The sequence below is a fragment of the Triturus cristatus genome, chromosome 1_2 (genome assembly GCF_964204655.1).
Source record: "Triturus cristatus chromosome 1_2, aTriCri1.1, whole genome shotgun sequence".
Lineage (NCBI taxonomy): Eukaryota > Metazoa > Chordata > Amphibia > Caudata > Salamandridae > Triturus > Triturus cristatus.
The window spans coordinates 279,913,137-279,934,617 of record NC_140580.1 but is presented as its reverse complement, the minus strand read 5'-3'; the positions used below and the strand labels follow the sequence as shown (position 1 = coordinate 279,934,617).

At 46.1% G+C, this 21,481-nt stretch overlaps 1 protein-coding gene across 2 annotated transcripts in view; it reads right to left on the bottom strand.

Moving 5' to 3' along the window:
* Positions 1-21,481, bottom strand: part of LOC146867160 (polyunsaturated fatty acid 5-lipoxygenase-like) — an 854,256-nt gene that overhangs the window by 490,987 nt on the left and 341,788 nt on the right. For both annotated transcript variants that reach the window (XM_085603708.1, XM_085603710.1), the window contains one exon: positions 16,337-16,509. In XM_085603708.1, the coding sequence (XP_085459834.1) occupies positions 16,337-16,509 (173 nt within the window). The remainder of the gene's footprint in view (positions 1-16,336; positions 16,510-21,481) is intronic.

Here is a 21,481-nt window from a genome sequence, read left to right as displayed (position 1 = left end):
GGGGGAAGTGTTCTAAGGCGCGATGTGTCAGGGGAAAACTTGCTGCACAGGTACAATGCGTGGAAATCCGGGATGCGGCGGTGATCGATGCGGCGCGTGAAGTGGCGCTGTGCCGGTTTCTTCAGCCGCGATCCCTTGATGCGTCGGTTCTTGCAGCGGCGACAGGTGCTGTGTTGGTGTTGGCAGCGGCGCAGCGATGCGTGGATATTCTTCTCGTACAGCGGTGCTGCGCCGGGAAAACAGCTGCAAGAAGAGCGATGCGTTGATTTTCTGGTAGTTGCATTTCTTTTCCGGCTCCCAACGAAGGAACAACCTTCAGAGGCCCAAGACAGTCACAGGCACCTCTTGGTAGGTCAGAACTCCCAGCAAGGAAGTTCAGAGGAGTTGGGATGAATTCTTTGGGTGTCGGAGACTTATAAGATTGAGGAAAATATAAGATTGATGTATTTCGTATTTTTTATTTAAGACACCAGTGAGTTAATGATTTAGCAATATGCAGCGTTTGATGTTTTCTGGGGGGGAACATTAGTGCATTATGGGCGTTGGAGTCTTAGAGTGAAGATTTCAGGTGTAGCCTTTTGTTAACATCTAGTGCAGGTAGTGGAGGAAGCAGTCATGTGGAGGCAATTAACGAACACGCTTGTCGGTTACTTAAGAGGTTGTGAGTGAGCATGTATGGACTAACTATCAGGAAGAACGAGGGTGTACTGCTTTTATGGAGAGGAGTGAAATGAGGTGAGATTGCAGGAGGTTCTTGTACGTAAACAGTAAGGAAAAGGGTGAGACAGGGAGTGAGGGTCACGTACATGGTTACAGTGAGGTATAGAGGGAGAGGTAGGGAGTTTCAGGCGGGTAACAGTGAGTGATAGGTTGAAAGAGCAGGAGTGATTTGAAAGAAGGCGAGGGGAAATGGAGGATTGAGGGAGAGAGATAGTACATGAGAGGAATGTAGGCTATAGCGATGGTTAGGTTGAAAGAGTGGGAGTGATTTGTAGGAAGGAGAGTGGTAATGGAGGGTTACGGGAGAGATATAGCAGGGAGAGGAATGGGGAGAACCATGAGAGGGGAAACGAGTTTAAGTGATTAGTGTGAGTTTTTTGGCATTATTGGGAAGACTTGAGTCAATACCGGTTTGGGTAGGATGGGAGGGTAGTGGAGGGGTGTATTTTATCATGTTTTTCTGTAATGTGAGGTGATGGTAGAGAGCATTTAGTAGGAAATGTGTTTTTGAAAATTACTTTTTCTGATGGTTGTTTGTTAACATGAATCGCACTGGAATAGTTAAGTTACACTGTCCATTTTATATGTTTTAGAATCCCCTGACGAAGAGCCTTTGGGGCTCGAAATGCATTGGGACAATCATGTTGTGCTCACTTCATATGGAGATCAATTCGTACGTACTGCTTTACTAAGCTTAGAATGGCAGACAGCACGTATCAGAAATGTTGAATAAAGATTATGGATTGTATCTTACCGTCTCCATTGTGGTGAAGAATTTCAAGAAAAAGACAAATAAGGAAGTTGAAAATTACTTTGGTTAAAAGGAATATCGTGGATTACCTGGATGAATTTGATACATTGGAGGGAGTTGTTCCCACTTATTGCAGTGCGACAGAAAAAGAACGCAAAGACAGTGCTCGGTTTTTCAATACAGTTGTTTTTATTGTGGTTGGGGCGATCCACGATATACTGTTCGCACGCATTTTACACATGAAGTTTTTCAAGTATGGTGTCTCATCAAGAGAAGGAGTGCATGCCCACCATGTTTCTTCTACTTTCTAAAAGTGGCATTTTGAAGCACACAATTTAAAAAACATCTTTACTACAAGATGTGTTATTAAATTCTGAGTTCAGAGAGCCTAAACCTTTTTTCTCTATCTTCTCCCAATAGGAAGTTATATTTATAAGATGTTATAAATAAACTCCCATTCTATCCTATAGGGAAAGACAGCCTTTCAATAGTGAAAACCCAAATTGGCAGTATTTCACTATCAGGGCATGTCACACATACCAGTACATGTCCTACCTTTCACATACACTGCACCCTGCCCCGGGGGGTAGCTTGGGCCTATCATAGGGGTGCCTTACATATAGAAAAAGGGATGGTTAGGGCCTGGCAAGTGGGTGCACTTGCCAAGTCGACATGGCAGTTAACTACTGCACACAGACACTGCAGTGGCATGCCTGAGTTACCTTTTCAGAGCTACTCATGTGGGTGGCACAATCAGTGCTGCAGGCCCACTAGTAGCATTTGATTTACAAATCAAGATCAAAAGTGCACTGGCACACTTTAGTGCACTTTACAAGGGACTTACCAGTAATCAAAAATGTCAATCAGGGAGAAACAATTGCAACAACAATTTACACAGGGAGCACTTGCACTTTGACACCGATTAGCAGTGGCAAAGTGCCCAAAGCATCTAAGCCAGCAAAAACGAAATGCAGCACAGCACCAAAAACACAGGCGGTAGAGGCACAAAGACAGGGGAAACTACGCCAAAGATGGCAAGTCTAACAATAACATAACATTATTATCATTTTCTTTTTAGTATAGGCAACGGGACCAGGTTAGGGTGGGGCGAGGCTGGAGTCACAGGGAGGAGGAGTGTTTGGTGCACCGTAAGTGCGCATTGGAAGTTTGGCCGGACTTCTTGAGCAGGCTAAACAGACATGCGCACTCGGCATTTCTCCACATGCTGTTGTCACAGCCGGATGGAGAACTGACCAATCACAACACAGCTGTCATGCTGGTAGGAGCAGCGTCGTGATTGGTTTTGGGGAGTCTGGGATCCTGTGTGCTTCCGTGCTGCAGGGAGTCAGGAAGAGGATGGAGGAGAGACGATAGCAGATAACAGGTAAGTGATCTTTTTTAATTTGTTTAATCACCCCACCTCTCCTCACCACCCCGGTTCAGTAGCAACCGCCACTGCCTTTACACCCTAAGCAACTTTGCTGCTGCACTTCATTGTGTTATTTTGTACTGTAAATCGTTCTTGGAATTGTAGGAAAAACACCAATTCCAGGTTTTTTTCTCTTCACAGAATTCTCAAGGTATAATCTAGAAAAGGTTGTATGAAAAAAGATGTAAAGATTTTGGATGAAGTAAAACCACATACACATATTATTCCCTATTCTGACCTGAAAAGCTCAGGATGGAGAAGTAAGATTGTCGCTAGAAAAAAACGCAGGGTGTGTTAATGATTGTATCGTACGGTATTTGTGCGGGTAATAGAAAATGCCCCTAATTTTCTAACTATTATTCTTTATGGTTAGTCACCAGGTTCTGTCCGAGAACAATTTAATTCAATTACACATGCACACCTTTGAGAATTAGGCCCCTAGTCTACGAGAACCATTTGGTGGTGTTTTGACAATAGACTCTAAAAAATCACCTGCAGACTTTGGGGCTGATTAGGATTATCTTGAGACCGGAGTACCCATGGTGGCGGTCCAACCACTTGATTACAAATTTGGCAGTCGGACTACCACCAGCCGCGGAATCAAAGGCGGTGCTGAATGGCGGCAGTGCCAGGGCTGGCACCCTCATCAAGATTATGACTTTCTTTTTGGCAGGCTTTTCATAGCCGAAAAGGAAGGTGGAAAGGGAAGGAAGGTGCCCCAAACAGGGTCTCGCGGCAATTTTTACATGGGGGTAGTGCATGGATGCAAATGTTGTGCCCCCCTCTCCATTCACTGTTGTGAGTGCAGTGTGTGCCATGCATGACATGGTGCATGGCACTCTCTGCATGGACATGCAGGAGACACTGCACCACGGTGGCATCTGCTGCAGCCCTTTGTTGTGTGTCAATTTAGATACCGTATATAGGTTTCCCGATTTATGTCCTTATATAGGCAAAATTCGCATTGCCCATATTTAGGCATAGAAATCCTACCCTTATTTAGGCATTATCCATGCTAACCAAATACAGGCATGGCCACCTACATTTGTTCATCTACGTCACAACGAGTTCTTGGAAAACCAGACTCTTAAGCCTTTAGGACTTCCCCTTGCTTGGATATTGATTTCTCCAAGAACACATTTATTATGCATGAACATCTATTCCTTCGGGGTTCATTCATAACGTTCTTCTGCCCGACTTTTACGTCAATACTGGCATTCCTAAACACCTTCAAGGTATAAATATACCTTTACTTACCATGACAAACCACGGTTCGGCTGCTTACTTGCACGACACGGCTCGCCAAGGCAAGTTCGGAAGGAAGTCAAGTCCCCGCCTTACGCACTGACCAGACACTGTCATCCTCCTCGGAGAGAATCCAGCTCCAGTGTTTCTGACTCCCCTTGCGGGGTGTTAGAGATCAAGACTCGGAAAGAGATTCCAATCTCACTCATTCTAAGGTATGGAGCAGACTAGAACCTAGAGGGACTTTTGGCAAATCTTGTCAACTATAGCTAAACTAGACTATAGACAAACAGCACCTACTTCTTACCTCGTACTACACTTAGGTTAGGTACACTGGGGTACAACTAGCTAGAAGCATCAGATGAGTATTAACATTTCAGCCTGTGTTATTTATGTATGTATTTTTATGAATATCTGTCATATCTACAAACCATGCTATTGCAGTATTATTTTATCTTACTGCTAACGCTGTACATATTTTACTTCACATTCTGTCTTACGATTGTAGCAGATCATATCTCTTGCACAAGAAATAAGACTGTTCAATAAACTCTTTTTATTGAAACGCCCGTCTATCTATTTCTGTGTAACTCTGTAGAAACGAAGCATGCACGATTGACTGAGTGAAACTGTTATCTATTGTTGCCACGATTCTGATATGGTTCCGATTCTAAGGGAAACAAAGTTGTCATGTTTATGCGGTTGTCAGAAACGAATCCCTTCTTGATCATTCGAGAAGTTTTCTAGTGACCTCTGAGTTAGCTGGCACACACAAGTAATTAAGTTTAATGTACTCGATAGAGACATACTGACCTCAGTCCTATGTCAAAACTATAGTGTATATTATTCCAATGCGCACAGCCTATCAGGGATATAGGAACTACACTACACCTTCTTAATGGCCAAGCCATGCCGCAGTGGTGAGACTGCCAACTATGGACCACTGGCCCGGTGGTCCACTTGGTATACAGCATTCTGAACATCAGATGCTTTGCGATGCTCTCCAGATCATGGCATCTGCGTTCCAGCAGATGGACTGTCGATGTTGTAATCAGGCCCTTAGTCTGACTATGCACTGTTTTGTATCATACACTCGTTTCATTTTTGTTTTATACACAGCAATCCAGAGTATTGTGTATCTTGCATGTGCAAATTGATTTAAAGAATAATGTGCAATCCTATTTCACATCTTTCATGCCTTCAAATCTACACTGGCCATCATAAATGTTATGAAATGAAAGCCCTACCTGCCTTTGAAAGTCTATAAAACCACAGGGCCCGATTCACAGAACTAACTTAAGACAAAATCCTAAACTTACTACCATTTTCGTATTCACAGAAGGCACTTACTCATTTTGGTATTCACAGAAGACACTTACTCACTTCGGTATTCACAGAAGTTAGGAGTCCTAACTTTAGGACTCCTAAATGCCTTCTGTGAATACCGAAAGTCTTAAAATTAGGATTTTTCTCAGTTTAGGAGTCCTAAAGTTAGGACTCCTAACTTTACTACTACTAAACTGAGAAAAACCCTAATTTTAAGACTTTCGGTATTCACAGAAGGCATTTAGGAGTCCTAAAGTTAGGACTCCTAACTTCTGTGAATACCGAAATGAGTAAGTGCCTTCTGTGAATACCAAAATGAGTAAGTGCCTTCTGTGAATACCAAAATGGTAGTAAGTTTAGGATTTTGTCTTAAGTTAGTTCTGTGAATCGGGCCCACAGTACTGTTTGTCTTCCAGGAGGACATGGCATCAAGTAGGGGATGCTGTCGCAGTACCACTTCCTTAAAGTGACAGTGACTTTATATGGAACTCATTCTAAGTTTGGGGAAGGTGTTGGACACTAAAGACATAATATTTACTACTCTCACTCTAAACTAACTATATTGGGGAAAGTATTACCATTCCCACTCCAATCTAAACCAATTTGTGGAAGGCATTGGATACTAAAGGGGTGACATTTACTATTCCCTCTCCAATCTAACCATATTGGGGCAAAGTGGTGGACAATAAAGGGTCACATTTACTATTCCCACTCCAATTTAACCATATAAGGGAAGGTGTTGGGCACTAAAGAGTAGGCCTGGGCGGTAAATTCCGTTCCGCTCGCGGAATGTGCAGACTTTGGGTAATTTTGCGTTCCTTGGAGAACGCTGAATTGCCCAAAATTCTGTTTTCCGCAGCTTTGTGGAATTTTTTGCTTGTTCCCGTTCTCAAAATGCGCGTTCGCGAGATATTTCCACCCGGGCACGCAAACAGCGATCGCGAACAGGAAAAAAGCATCGCGAACAAGCAATTCCGCGTGTTCGCGGAATTTCTGCGTGTTCGCGGAGGTTTTTTACCGTTTTGGCGTCGCGATCACGAAAATTAAGTATCCGGGCTATGATAATGCACGGGGACGCCCCAGGGCGTGGTCGACCTCCCAGCGCTCGGTGGGCTCGTTCAATAGAAAAGGAGGAGGACATGCGTTTGGGTTTCAACTTGTTTAGGATTAAGTCCTCTAGAAAGTGATCCATCGACTGGCCTTCCATCTCCTCTGGCACACCTACTACCCGGATATTATTGTGTCGGCCCCTCCCTTCTTGGTCTTCGAGTCTTGCAAAAATGTCCGATTGATTCTTTGTGAGATGCAAAACCTGCTCCTCTAGACGCTTGGTTTAGGCTTGCAGTCCACCAATGTCAGCCTCTGCTGTGGTCACCTTATCCGCCATTTTGTGAAGATCCGCTCTCAGCAGATTCACTTCCTCCGTGACAGAGTCTAATTTAGGTTCCAGTGTCCCCTAAGGTCTGTTATAGCCCTCATCATGTTCTTCAAGGAGGGGCCAGGGAGCTGGTCCTCCGGTTCTTCCAACGGATCTCCTCCTGCTGCGCCATCCTCTCGGCTCTGAGCAGCCGTATATTTGTCTATTTGGTTCGTCTGTACCGGCCCCAGTGTCTTGATTCGGCCCATGATCACTATGTATAGGGCGCCGATGACGAACTTGTTTGTGTGAGCCCTTCTTGTCTAGCGCTGTCCGGTTGTGGATTGCGGCCTCCTCCACTATCTTTCTCGGTGCCAACTTGGCAGCCCCACGCCTCCAGGATTGCCGGCGCAGGTTGTGCGCCTCTTTCCCACACCTGGGGGGGATTTCTTCCTCTGAGCGGAGAGTTCTGAGGCCGTGCATTGCGCACCCGACCGCCAAGAATCTCAAGTGTATTCTGGCACCACTGTAGAGTATCCCAGCACCAGTGGGCAGTTCAATGGTCCTTCAGGCCCCAGAAATCCAAGGAAGGGGCGGGAAGGGGGGACCCTGGTAAATGCTGCCTCTATCTTCCGTCTGCCCCGAAGCTGGTCTGAGTAACTACTCGCTTCAGCCTGTTCTCACCTAGCCGCTCCTCGCCAAGGGGGCAGCACTGACCTTTCTCGGGGCCAATCTCGTTTTAAATGGGCACACTGCAGGCTCCGAGTGTCTGTTCCTCACCAAAGGGCTGTCACTGCCTCCACACGGGAACACGCTCGTCCTGGGATAGCACGCTGCAGGCTTGGTTTGTCTGCTCGTCTCCAGGGGACCGCCTCTGCCTTCCCACGGGACCCAGCTCGTCGTAGAGTTAGACGCACCGTCGTGCCGCTTCAGGTACAAGTCTCGGTCCGCTACTGTGTGCAGTCCCTCCAGCGCCTGAGTCCGGAGCTCTGATCCGTTTCCTTCGCTGCTGGGAGCACGTTGGATGCTCTTCACACAGCCGGCACACCGGGCCATGAGGGCGGCGCCATCTTGCCTCATGCCCCCGGTCCGCTCTCTGCCCCACAGCAGGTCTCCACGCTGTCTCCGGGAGCTGCAATTCAGCATAGTGCCGCCGATACGTCTCCCACAGAACCTGCCTTGCTTTTACAGACTTAGGATTATTACGAATGTGTTCGCGCTGTTGGCTAGCGCCGCTCCAGTAAATGGTGGCCATCTTCCGCGGCTGCTGGCCACGCCTCCCAAATGCCGATATTCTTGACACAATATTTTTGTATCACGATATTTTTTTCCTGTAATTGTGTCGAAACATCTATTTACTTAAGCTGCTTGGGATGGCTCTGCTAGTATTGTAGGATGATGCTGTTGAACATGAATCTTATTGATCCCTTTAAGACCACAATCCCTGGAGCCTGCACCCCTGACAAATCATGCCTTCCTGGTACCTCCTACTGAGGAATGATAGTCTACTGTCAAAACCCCATCCAGAGTGCCATGGGGCAAGTGGGAAGTAATTGGCCGCAACCGTATCGGTTGAGGCTTTTTGCTCCTGATGTACTATTTCAGAGGTCTCAGAGCTACACAACCCGGTATCTATAGATACTACTTCTTTAATTGTGTTCCTCACACTATCAGTTCTTGACTTCTATGCAAGGAGTTTCCCACACCCCTCCACATATTCGTGGTGAGCTAACTTACTCGCCTCCTATTTTTTCTTTACTATGCCATCTAGATAATCTGCTAACTCCTGTTGTGAGCAGTTAATTTCATACTCATTCTTAACTCAGCCCTGTTCCTTTCGGTGCAGATCACCCTCTCTCTGGGCCCTCAGAATGTCAGCTTCCAATTCTTTAATCTTACCTTTTTTTAGGCTGAGCATTCGAAACCTCTTGTATATACTGTAGTACATACTTATATGTGTATGTACTTTGTTTGCTCTGGAGATCAGCCCTAGGACTTCTGCTTAGGGACTTTTTTTCTGTTTAACTGCCTCTATTTAACTGTCTTGATAGAAAACGACCAGGAGAGGCCACTAAAATACCAGAATTGTTTTCTGCTGAGGGACTTTATTTTTTTAATTTTTTCTGACAACTGCCTCTATTTAACTTTCTTGATAGAAAACGACCAGCAGAGGTCAGTGAAATACCAGAATCACTTTAGCATTCTCTAGATTCCAGTCCATAGAAATTGTCTTCCACAAGCACCCTTAGACAATAATATTTTTGTCAAATCTTGTATTTTCAGTGATATGACCACCGAAGGCACTGATTTTATATTAAAAACAGAGCTTTGGTCTATACCATTTCCTGCTGAAAGGCGATATTTCTCTCCATGTGTTCCCATACCTGGGGTGTCACGCAATTTGGTGCCTACTTTCCCTCAATGTTAAAGAACAGTAGATGTTTCAGCACCAAGGCTAATGTGTTGCATAGCTAAATACATATATGCTCCCAACGGCGAGACCGATTACATTGCAAATGCTTGTTTCCTTATGTATTTAGCTGCCAGATTTATGACCCTTCCCCTGATAAAGGCTTTATAAACATCCCATATTATATACCTTGGGGCGGAAGAATTTTTAATTTCAACGAATTCCTGCGTATCACATTTGAGCTGGGCAATCGCTACTGGATCAAGTGACACCGTTCTGTCAAATGTACAACCTGCTCGGGGCTAAGCCCTTTCCTAGATGTAGCTCCACATGAACCGCAGAGAGGTCGGACAGATGTTCAGAGATATGTTCCACCTTCTTAACTCTGCCAACCCACCTAGAATCAACCAAAAAGAAATCAATCCTTGATGCATGCCCAAGCCTTCTATTTTGAAAGGTGAAGTTTTGATTACCACTGAGCCCTCCTTAAATCTATTAGCCCCATGTTTTCCATCATAGTCCTAATAAACATCCTCATTTTTGGTGAACTAGCGATTTTTTTTTTAATAGATCTATCAAGACTTGGGTTAACTAGTACATTAAAATCACCTCCCAAAATTATTGGAACTTTAACCTCCAAAAGATGATTATATAGGGAGCTCAAGAGTGTGGAATCATCCAAATTTAGCCCATAATATCCTGCAAAGGCACACCTAGCATTCAGTATTTTAATCTTGTCAATAATCCAGCGCCCTCCAGAATCTACCTTATTCTCCCCTAAAGTAGCTTTAATAGTTGTTTTAATAAGACGTTCGACACCCTTTGTACAGCATGATTTATTAGTGTGGATTGACTCAGCGATCCAATTCTCCTTGGCCAGAATAGCCTTCCGTTCATACTGCTTTAAATGTGTCTCTTGTAGCATATTAATATCGTAGTTAGCTTATTTCAAGTATTGTAATATTCTCCTCCTTCTGCTAGCTACTCTTAGCCTATTTACATTCCAAGTTAAGACGTTAAGAGAGAGACACCATCCCAGAGGCCCAAGGTCCTAGACATGCACAACTTTTTTTAGGACACATCCTTCCACACAGCTCGGAGACACAGTTAATCGACTATATTAACGGGGTAGATCTTACTTGGCTTGATAATGACCTTGTGCCGTCACTAAACCAGAGCATCATCTTAAAGAAGTTTAAGGCTGTAATTAAACTCAAAAAAAGTTGTGCAGCAGGGCTGGATAGTACACCTAATGACTTTTATAAAGTCGTCTCCAAAGAACTCTGCCCTGGGTTGGTGAAGTTGCTGGGTGATTTATTCTCTAATAATCTGCCGAGTCCAACATCATGGGATGAAGCTGCGGTCAGTTTAATCTTGAAACCAAATAGAGACCCAAAAAACTGTGAGTCCTATCGACCAATCTCATTGCTTAATTGCGACTATAAAATCTATGCGTATATTTCAGTAGCGAGGTTGGAGTGAGTAATCGGCTCCCTGGTTCAAGGTGACCAGAAGGGCTTCATCAGAGGACAACAGCTTGATGAACTGACACACGACCTGATTGGTGCAATTGATCTTGCAACTCTGTATAATCTTCCTCTTTTCATCCTCACATTTGACGCTGAAAAGGCTTTCGTCAGAGTAAGCTGACCTTTTTTATCACAAATAATTCACAAATTTGGTTTGGTTGACCGATTCGCTAAAGCCATCGGAGCCATATATACGAAGACTTCCGCTAGATAATTAATGTATACCTCACCAAGTCAATCAAGATTGAGCGGGGGACAAGACAGGGGGGCCCATTATCACCCCTACTTTTTTATCTTCATATCGAACCATGTGCATGTAAAATCAGGGCAAACGCGAACATCCTGCCATTCGAGTCGAACAGTTGGGTGAAAAAGGTGGCATTATATGCTGACAATTTTATGGCTTTTACACAAGCTCTCCCCTGCTCTCTTTCAGTTCTAGAGCAAATTTTAACAGATTTCGAGACGGTTTTCGGTTACCAAATTAATCAACAAAAAACTGAGATCATTTCCTGTAACACCCAATTAAATAACACTCTCTAAAAGCAAGAGATAAGATATCTTGAAATACAGGTTACACTGAATCTTGCCAAGATGGCCCAGGTCAACTTTGATAATAAAATGAGAGGGACAAAGGCGTTATTAAGGTCCTTGGCGTCTCTCCCTATTTCAATTATAGGCCGTTCAAATTTGGTGAAAATGTAAATTTTACCAAAATTTGCCTACATTTTCAACGGAATCCTTTTATCTTTTGATTTGAAAGCCTTATAAGTATTACAGGGAGATATGAAAATTTTCATTTGGTCCTGTAAGGGAGTGAGGATTGCCTGGAGGAAACTTCGAAGATCAAAACCCGAGGATGGTATTGCAGGCCCCGACTTCCACCTATACTGCTTGGCTTTCAAGTTAAAAAACATAAGACCACTTTTGTTTGATTTGGCCTGCTTTCCGCTTTAACTTCAAGCTTTGACAAAAAATCTACCTTATGGTGTTGATGGGTTCCTTTTCAAAGTCGGGCACCCAAAATTTTTCAAAGAAGTCAAATTAAAGATTTTAAGAGCTGCTAGTGAGGTTTGGTACCAGACTGGAATAATTGTGGGGATACCCTATTATAGAGTCAGTGCACCTATTTGGAACTCCCCTAGGATTCCATTATGCCTGCAGGATAAACTGCCAGCCCCGCTATCTGAAGTGAGAATAAATAAATGGGGGCAACTTTTGCAGGGCAATAAAACTGTGCCTTGGGAGACTTTAAACATTGCTACAAACCATCATCTATCTAAGTTCAAGTTTTACTAACTTTCCAGCTGGGCACATGGTTTAGGTAAAGACTGTGAAGGTAACGAAGCATGCAAAAATAGTCTACAGGGGCCCCTATATCAACGTAAGGAAGTTTCCAAATGGCACTGGTTGCTAGTAAAGGGTGAGGATGTTGCTCTTGCACCACCGGAGGAGTCCTGGAGGCGCGACCTGGCGATGTCCGACTTAACACATCTATGGCAACTATCTAGGCTCATGCTATGGTCGGATGTCAAAGCTGCCCCCCTTAAAAGGAACCATATTTTTACTATTCACAGAGCATATTGGGCCCCAAAAAGATTAACCAAGATGGGTGGCGGAGTAGGCCAACTCCACCCAAAGTGATCAGAAAGGGATGCCAATGATGTTTCGGGGGTGTCCACAGCTCCAGGTCCTTTGGCAAGATATTGGTAAGGCTTTCTCAGAGATTTGGGGGAAGGAAATCGGTGTAAGCCTGGCCTTGGTTATCTTTGGGGTCTTGCCCGGTGGGGGGGCTCAATTGAAACTAATGAAGCGACACGCTCAATCGTTATTTGTTTTAATGTTACTGGCAAGATGGGAAATTTGTTTAAAATGGGTATCCCCTGTATCACCAGACTGTTTTGGGATGGGGCAAATCTGCTATTAGAGTCAACGCCTTAGATCGATCTGGCTCTTCCAAAAAAGAGCAGCTATATGGGTGGGTAACTAAAATTGAATTAAGCTTGTTGGTCTTTATCATCAATGGTCCAATGATTGGTTCCCAAACGAGATTTGGAGTTGGCTGGGGCACCCCTCACCCTCTCGAGAGATTAACGTCTCCTCCTTCCACCATTCAGGACTCGGACAGAGCCTACACCTCTCAATAAAGTTACTAATTGGAAGAGGACAAAGAAACAAAATTACTCCTGATGTAGGAAGCCCGGCCTACTGTCGGCTCCAAGCAACTGGGCCAAATACCCCTTCAGCACTTGACTCTCTGTGGTAGTACAGGTCGAGCAGTCTAAGGCTTTATGTGTAAGGCTAGCACAAACTCACAACTCAAAACACATTCCAGCAACACCAATAAATGATAGTCCAGTCAAATACTTGGTTTAATGCAAAAAGTAGTATTTAGGTTATAACACAACACAAACAATTTACATTACACAGTCTTCTTGAGGCAAACCCGCTAGCGTTATCCAAGTCTGCTTTCCAGCCCCTCATCCTTGTTTGTGGCTTATGGTTATTCCCCATTGACATGTGGCGACATACATGCTAGGCCCTGCTAATGCAGTGTTCTAATTTATGCCCTAGACTTTCAGGCTAGGCACACGCTTGCATTTGTTTGCAGCGATGGCCCACTGGCGGTCAGCGAGAGCAGCTGCTTTTACTCTTACATGCCAGCCGCCTGGCTTGCTTCTCTCTGTGCCAGCCACCTGCATCAGGCTCACTCGGTGCGGCTCAGCTGCAATAAGGGGTCCTGTTGCTCTCCCTGAGGCCTCGAATGAACGACCATGCCGCTGCAGAGCGAGTCCAGCCTCCGCGATGTCTGTCAGCCGCGGTGGGCCCGGCTGAGTCAGGTCGGTGTCAGTCACGACACGACACGGGTCGTGCGGGATGTGTAAGCACATCAACAGCAGCCTGGCCACAGATTATTCTGAATTCAACTGCCACGTTGAGGTCAGTGAAATATCTTATGCCGCGCAGTGATTGAATCTCAATCAATCCTCTCTAAGAAGTCTGCTAAGCAGTGCGCAGCACGTGCTGCCTGCGCCACTGACTTCACTAGTATTTAATAACAGCCCAGTGCAGGGACATCAGCGCATGTCAGTCAGGCACAGGCATAATCATTAGGCATGTACCATCTTAGGAATAAACCTATTATGCCTAAACACAGAACTGACTCCAGGCCAGCTGGCCTTTTACTGGGGCTCGAATGTCCTATGTACAGATAGTCAGGGCGTAAGCTTTGGGCCTTCCACTGGCCTCTTGGCTGCTCATGCAGCAGAAATACGTGGTGCAGCTGGGGAAATGTGGCCTGGTACAACTGTGCCTTCTGGGTCCCACTGGGAATCTAAAACAATGTGGCCCCAAGATAAATGGCACTGGCACCACTATGCCGTCTGAGCCCCACTCCGGGACACTTAAAAATTCCAACTTGCCCCCACGGTGCAGCTGCTTACAACGGCGGTGCAGCTGAGGAGCAGAACACAATGGTGCCAATCCAGGGCGCGGGAGACCCCTCCTTTCCCGCCTCCCCTCATGACGAACAAGCACTGCCACCAACCACGTTTGAGCCCCACACACACCGGGGCTCTGCTGGGTCTTCTACGGTCTGCTGCAGGACCCTGTGAGATTGCTCCTCGTTCCTGCCACCGGTCTCGCTATCTGTCAGGTTTTAGGCAGCATGCGGGGCTCCCCTTGACCATCCGGGAGGCCCGCTCACCCACAGCAGTATCTCTGCCTTACTTCTGGCTCCCGCGAAGCACCGACATGGCACCTCAGTAGGCCCCACTAACGGGGTCTCTTTTTCTGGGACAGATGCGTGGGGCTCTACTCCGGCCATGGAAGTCCCGCCCAGGAACAGGCACAAGCTCGCCTGACTTCCTCTCCGCCGCCCTTCACTCCTGGCCATGCCCCGAGTCAGGCGCTCCTCGCCTGGCTTCCGGGCCACGGCGGTGCTTTTTCGGCAGCTCCCCTTCCTGGCGAAGTGCGGGGTGGGCTCCAGCCGTAAATAAGCCTAAATGCGGGGTGGGCACCCATGAAGAGAAGCATACATGCGGGGTGGGCACCCGCTCACGGAGGCATAAAACAGCGGGGTGGGCCCCCGCTGAAACCTGGCAAAATGCGGGGTGGGCTCCTGCTCCTCCACACCATGCAGGGGAATCCCCACACACCGGGATTCCCTCACAGCATATCACAGCTTCGCGCTGCAGGCTCACACGCCCCTTCTCTTCCTGGTAATAAAGAGATAGCACACACGAGGCACTACGGTCCTCAAAGTTCCACGGGGGGCACAGCTGGGCCCAGGCAGGCCAGCACACAGGGCCCTCCAGCAGGGAGGCAGTCCCTTATGGCGGTTCCTCCTGGAGCCCAGCAGCAGCAAGGCCCCCAGTAAGCAAAGGAACAGCACAACCATGGGGTCACAGCCCCTATATTTATATGGCATCTTGCTTTGTCTGCCCTGGCACAGGGCTTGGGGGAACCAGCAAAAACTGGTTCAGGGGGGAATTGGAGCACTCTGTTTACCAGGCTCATCTTCCCCTTTGTCAGGTGGGGGCTCGCCATCAGACACACCACAGGGGGGCAGAGCCAACATTGTACAGGCTAGGTACAGACCTATTCAGGGACCAGGGACGTCTCCTCCCACTACTCCAAATGCAGATGTCCCATGCAGCCAGCGCTGACTCACCCTGCCCCTCCTGGAGCCACACACACCTCACCAGCCCCTGTCACTCAACAGCCAGACATGCAATCCACATCAGGCAGGCAGACACATAGCACACAAAAATGCCAACTTCTAAAAGTGGTATTTCTAAAATAGTTTTAATAAATCTGCGCACACCATTGAGTAGCATTTATTATTACTATTTCAAACATATCAAACTTGACCACGCTGCTACTCTCATATCAGGAATAACCCCTAAAACACTTATCAGGAAATCCCCAATGCATTCCTATGGGAGGGCACCCCCACAGTAGTGAGAAACCAAAATGGCTGTTTGTCACTACCAAGACATGTCACACACTTAAGGTACATGACCTATCTTTTACCTACAATGCACCCTGTCCATAGGGCTAGCTAGGGCCTACCTTAGGGGTGACTGACATGCAGTAAGAGGGGGGTCACAGACATGGCACACACTTTAGGTGCCACGTCACAGTGGCAGTAACACTGCGCGCACAGGCCCTGCAATGGTCGGAGGCCGGAGCTAGGTTTGAAAGGCTACTTTGGTGGGTGGCGCAATCAGCGCTGCAAGCCCACCAGTAGCATTTCATTTACCAGCCCTGGGTATATGAGATACCACTTTACAAGGGACTGACAGGTAAATTAAATAGGCCAATCAGTTGTAGACCAAGTTTACCATATTTATCACAGAGAGCTCACGCAGTTTACACTGGACAGCAGTGCTAAAGTGCCCAGAGTCCTAACACCACCAACACCATGTCAGAAAAAAGGCTAGGAGAAAGGCAAAAAGTTTAGGTATGACCCTGCAAAAAGGGCCAAGTCCAACACACACCATTGCAAGATGCCATGCATAATATAATAAAAGCTAGATAGATAGTGCTTATCGCTTCACTGCTTTACCTGTAGTTCCTCTTCAAGAGTTATATTTCGCTGAAGGCTAGCTTTGACCATTTCTGAAGTGACTGGAACATTAGATGGTATTTCCTGGCACTTTTTGATCATTACTGGATTGCATCCATTCAGAAACTGGTATCCAAAAAAGAGGTCTTCCTGCCAGCGCTGCATCACACAATCTAAAGAAGAGACAAGTAAGAGATATTGATTTATAAACCTCATAAAATCATACTATTTTACTTGACATATTGAGAAATCTAAGGTAACAAAAATGTGATCAATTCTGTCCTCTCCACGAGGAAAAGGAAACAAAAACCCCAAAGCCATTTTTGGGGAAATTTTGGCATTAATTGTGCACTGGTATTAGCAATACAACAACTATTGGAAATTTGTGATGTTGACTTACTGCAGGAATTAAGTAATCCCAATAGAAGATTCACATGTGATTCCCCAATTTGAGGACTATTTGGGGGGACATATTCTTACAGGATTGTCTTGCCAAATTTGCCTCTGGTATTATTAGTTGGAATATTGCATGCAGCAATATGCAATGTTGCAAACTGCATGCTTAATAATACTGATTTTGGAGCACACTTCTGTTTCTACTCAAATCAGCAACACCGGCTGACTTGAGCTGTGGGTTTGCTTGTTTCCAACATCAAAGGAATTTGTATTGCATAAAACTAGAAAGGGAAACTATTAGCCTCTCCTTATTTTACAATGGAATTTGTATGTAGCAGACAGACATGTTATGGTATGTGAAAAGTGGAAATGTTTTTGAATAATCACAAATTCATATTTACTCTCTTTACGCTCTTTAAAAACAATTAACGTGGAGTGCAAGAGTTATATTTGTGTGTCGCGTGCTATTCCTATCATGTAGAAAATCTCCCTAGCATGATACAACTGTCAAGTGTAGGGTTGTCCAATGAGTAGCTCAGGATCTACAGGTATCTCACCAGTTACCTCTGAGTAGCTCCCCTATGTGTAGTCAAACCTAGCAAAACGTTTGTTTGGTTGAATTGGGTATGTTTCCAAAACTTAAAAACATGTATTTGAAAGTAAAATTTTCAGAACTAATAAGGTAATGTTTGGCGAAAAAAATATTTGAGGCTAATATTTACAGGATAATTTATGCTATGTTGGGGAGTTTTATTACTGATGTTCTTTCTTAGTCGATCCATGATCTATCACAGGCATATAGAGCCTGTCAGGGCATTTTTTACCCATGGGGTACTAATTCTGGTTTCTGACTATCTGAATCCATTTCTATTTTGTTTGGTTTAGTAACCCCTGATTGTAATTTTAACTTGCACACACTCTGTTACCCTTAGCACTGGACCCACACCCCTCACACCCACAGACACCATCCGGCATTTCTCTTGATAAAGATCTCCGACAAAGTGACCCTTCGGGGGACCCGCAGGGCATTGCAGTGCCGGGCCCTGCGAGGAGCAAATGCCCGATGATGAAGCATGACATCCTTCCAGGGTGTGTGAGGGCAACAAGAGGCAAGATTGGTGTCTCCTCTGTTTGATGGGGTCCTTTTCATACCTAGATCTCTTACCCTTTTCTCTCTTTTCTTGTTGTAAGGCTAGTGGGTGACCTACGGCGCCCTGCCTTTGGAACAGTGTCCTCTTTTTTGGTTTCAGTACTTTATTTGAGGAGCATGGACACTGGACCGTAATATGCTCTTCGGTCCCCCCCTCTTTTGTTGTTATAGTTTTGGCACGGCGGCTCAGCCGAGGGACTTCTGTCTATTTCCTTTTTTCCTTTTCTTTTTCTATTTTTCACACACATAACCTCACCACAAACACTCTGGGCAAGTCTTTGGAACGTTCTATTATGTCTATTACTGCTGATATCCTACACCTTTTTCCCAATCAGGGCATGCTGACGCATGCGCGAGGGAGTAGTTCCCCGCTCCGTGGGACTGCACATGCGCTTTTAGACCATTATTGCGCAAGCGCAGCATCCAATTAGGAGGTTGGACGTCCCCGGAAATGGGTGCCACCCATAGATCCTCAACTAGGCTATTTTACCATGCCCCGGGCTCCACCATGATTCTCGGGCAGACGCACGGACAGGGCAGGTAAACTGCAGCCCGCACCAGTCTTCTCTGTAAGTAATGTCGGAGCGCCCGTTCAACAGAACGAACACGACGAGCAACTGTTGCTCGACTTGTATAGTCCAGGGTGTTTATGGACTTTTTTCTCTCTTCCCTCGTTGCTCCAACATAGTCAGAGATGGTGCGGGATCCCGGCGTCTCTTGCCTTAGCAACCCTCTCCCCGGCAGAGCTGGGTAAGCACACCACGTGATACGAGTGTGTACGTTTGTAAGTCCCGTGATTGTATAACTCGCATGTATGGATGGAGACTTCGAGGGCTCCATAGACTACCCCGTTATATTGATCTCTGTGCATCTGTATGGGTTTTACTATGGGTGGATATAGACCCCTCTGATCACCTTTGAGGTGTTGAATTCCGGTATCATACTGGTGGTGTGGGGGGAACGTTTGCTTTGTCCCATTAGTGTGGTATGTGTGTCTTTTTCATTGTGGCAGGTCGTGCACACGATTGTGGCACGCATTGATGCATCAAGTTGTACTGATGCACATACTGTTTGTACTCTATCCTGTGTTTCTTTTCTAGGTATCCATCAGGAGCAGTTACAACCTTTTGCCACCCTGTATGAAATACAGGAAGCTGGCCCACCCTGATCCATTATGAGGGTACACACTTTTTTGTATTCAATTCACTGCTATCACGTGCACTCCTTATATTTTATCTCCGATCCTGAAGAAGCGCCAATGACCTCTGTGGCGATAGGGGCGCGAAACATGTCGATCCATGATCTATCACAGGCATATAGAGCCTGTCAGGGCATTTTTTACCCATGGGGTACTAATTCTGGTTTCTGACTATCTGAATCCATTTCTATTTTGTTTGGTTTAGTAACCCCTGATTGTAATTTTAACTTGCACACACTCTGTTACCCTTAGCACTGGACCCACACCCCTCACACCCACAGACACCATCCGGCATTTCTCTTGATAAAGATCTCCGACAAAGTGACCCTTCGGGGGACCCGCAGGGCATTGCAGTGCCGGGCCCTGCGAGGAGCAAATGCCCGATGATGAAGCATGACATCCTTCCAGGGTGTGTGAGGGCAACAAGAGGCAAGATTGGTGTCTCCTCTGTTTGATGGGGTCCTTTTCATACCTAGATCTCTTACCCTTTTCTCTCTTTTCTTGTTGTAAGGCTAGTGGGTGACCTACGGCGCCCTGCCTTTGGAACAGTGTCCTCTTTTTTGGTTTCAGTACTTTATTTGAGGAGCATGGACACTGGACCGTAATATGCTCTTCGGTCCCCCCCTCTTTTGTTGTTATAGTTTTGGCACGGCGGCTCAGCCGAGGGACTTCTGTCTATTTCCTTTTTTCCTTTTCTTTTTCTATTTTTCACACACATAACCTCACCACAAACACTCTGGGCAAGTCTTTGGAACGTTCTATTATGTCTATTACTGCTGATATCCTACACCTTTTTCCCAATCAGGGCATGCTGACGCATGCGCGAGGGAGTAGTTCCCCGCTCCGTGGGACTGCACATGCGCTTTTAGACCATTATTGCGCAAGCGCAGCATCCAATTAGGAGGTTGGACGTCCCCGGAAATGGGTGCCACCCATAGATCCTCAACTAGGCTATTTTACCATGCCCCGGGCTCCACCATGATTCTCGGGCAGACGCACGGACAGGGCAGGTAAACTGCAGCCCGCACCAGTCTTCTCTGTAAGTAATGTCGGAGCGCCCGTTCAACAGAACGAACACGACGAGCAACTGTTGCTCGACTTGTATAGTCCAGGGTGTTTATGGACTTTTTTCTCTCTTCCCTCGTTGCTCCAACATAGTCAGAGATGGTGCGGGATCCCGGCGTCTCTTGCCTTAGCAACCCTCTCCCCGGCAGAGCTGGGTAAGCACACCACGTGATACGAGTGTGTACGTTTGTAAGTCCCGTGATTGTATAACTCGCATGTATGGATGGAGACTTCGAGGGCTCCATAGACTACCCCGTTATATTGATCTCTGTGCATCTGTATGGGTTTTACTATGGGTGGATATAGACCCCTCTGATCACCTTTGAGGTGTTGAATTCCGGTATCATACTGGTGGTGTGGGGGGAACGTTTGCTTTGTCCCATTAGTGTGGTATGTGTGTCTTTTTCATTGTGGCAGGTCGTGCACACGATTGTGGCACGCGTTGATGCATCAAGTTGTACTGATGCACATACTGTTTGTACTCTATCCTGTGTTTCTTTTCTAGGTATCCATCAGGAGCAGTTACAACCTTTTGCCACCCTGTATGAAATACAGGAAGCTGGCCCACCCTGATCCATTATGAGGGTACACACTTTTTTGTATTCAATTCACTGCTATCACGTGCACTCCTTATATTTTATCTCCGATCCTGAAGAAGCGCCAATGACCTCTGTGGCGATAGGGGCGCGAAACATGTCGATCCATGATCTATCACAGGCATATAGAGCCTGTCAGGGCATTTTTTACCCATGGGGTACTAATTCTGGTTTCTGACTATCTGAATCCATTTCTATTTTGTTTGGTTTAGTAACCCCTGATTGTAATTTTAACTTGCACACACTCTGTTACCCTTAGCACTGGACCCACACCCCTCACACCCACAGACACCATCCGGCATTTCTCTTGATAAAGATCTCCGACAAAGTGACCCTTCGGGGGACCCGCAGGGCATTGCAGTGCCGGGCCCTGCGAGGAGCAAATGCCCGATGATGAAGCATGACATCCTTCCAGGGTGTGTGAGGGCAACAAGAGGCAAGATTGGTGTCTCCTCTGTTTGATGGGGTCCTTTTCATACCTAGATCTCTTACCCTTTTCTCTCTTTTCTTGTTGTAAGGCTAGTGGGTGACCTACGGCGCCCTGCCTTTGGAACAGTGTCCTCTTTTTTGGTTTCAGTACTTTATTTGAGGAGCATGGACACTGGACCGTAATATGCTCTTCGGTCCCCCCCTCTTTTGTTGTTATAGTTTTGGCACGGCGGCTCAGCCGAGGGACTTCTGTCTATTTCCTTTTTTCCTTTTCTTTTTCTATTTTTCACACACATAACCTCACCACAAAC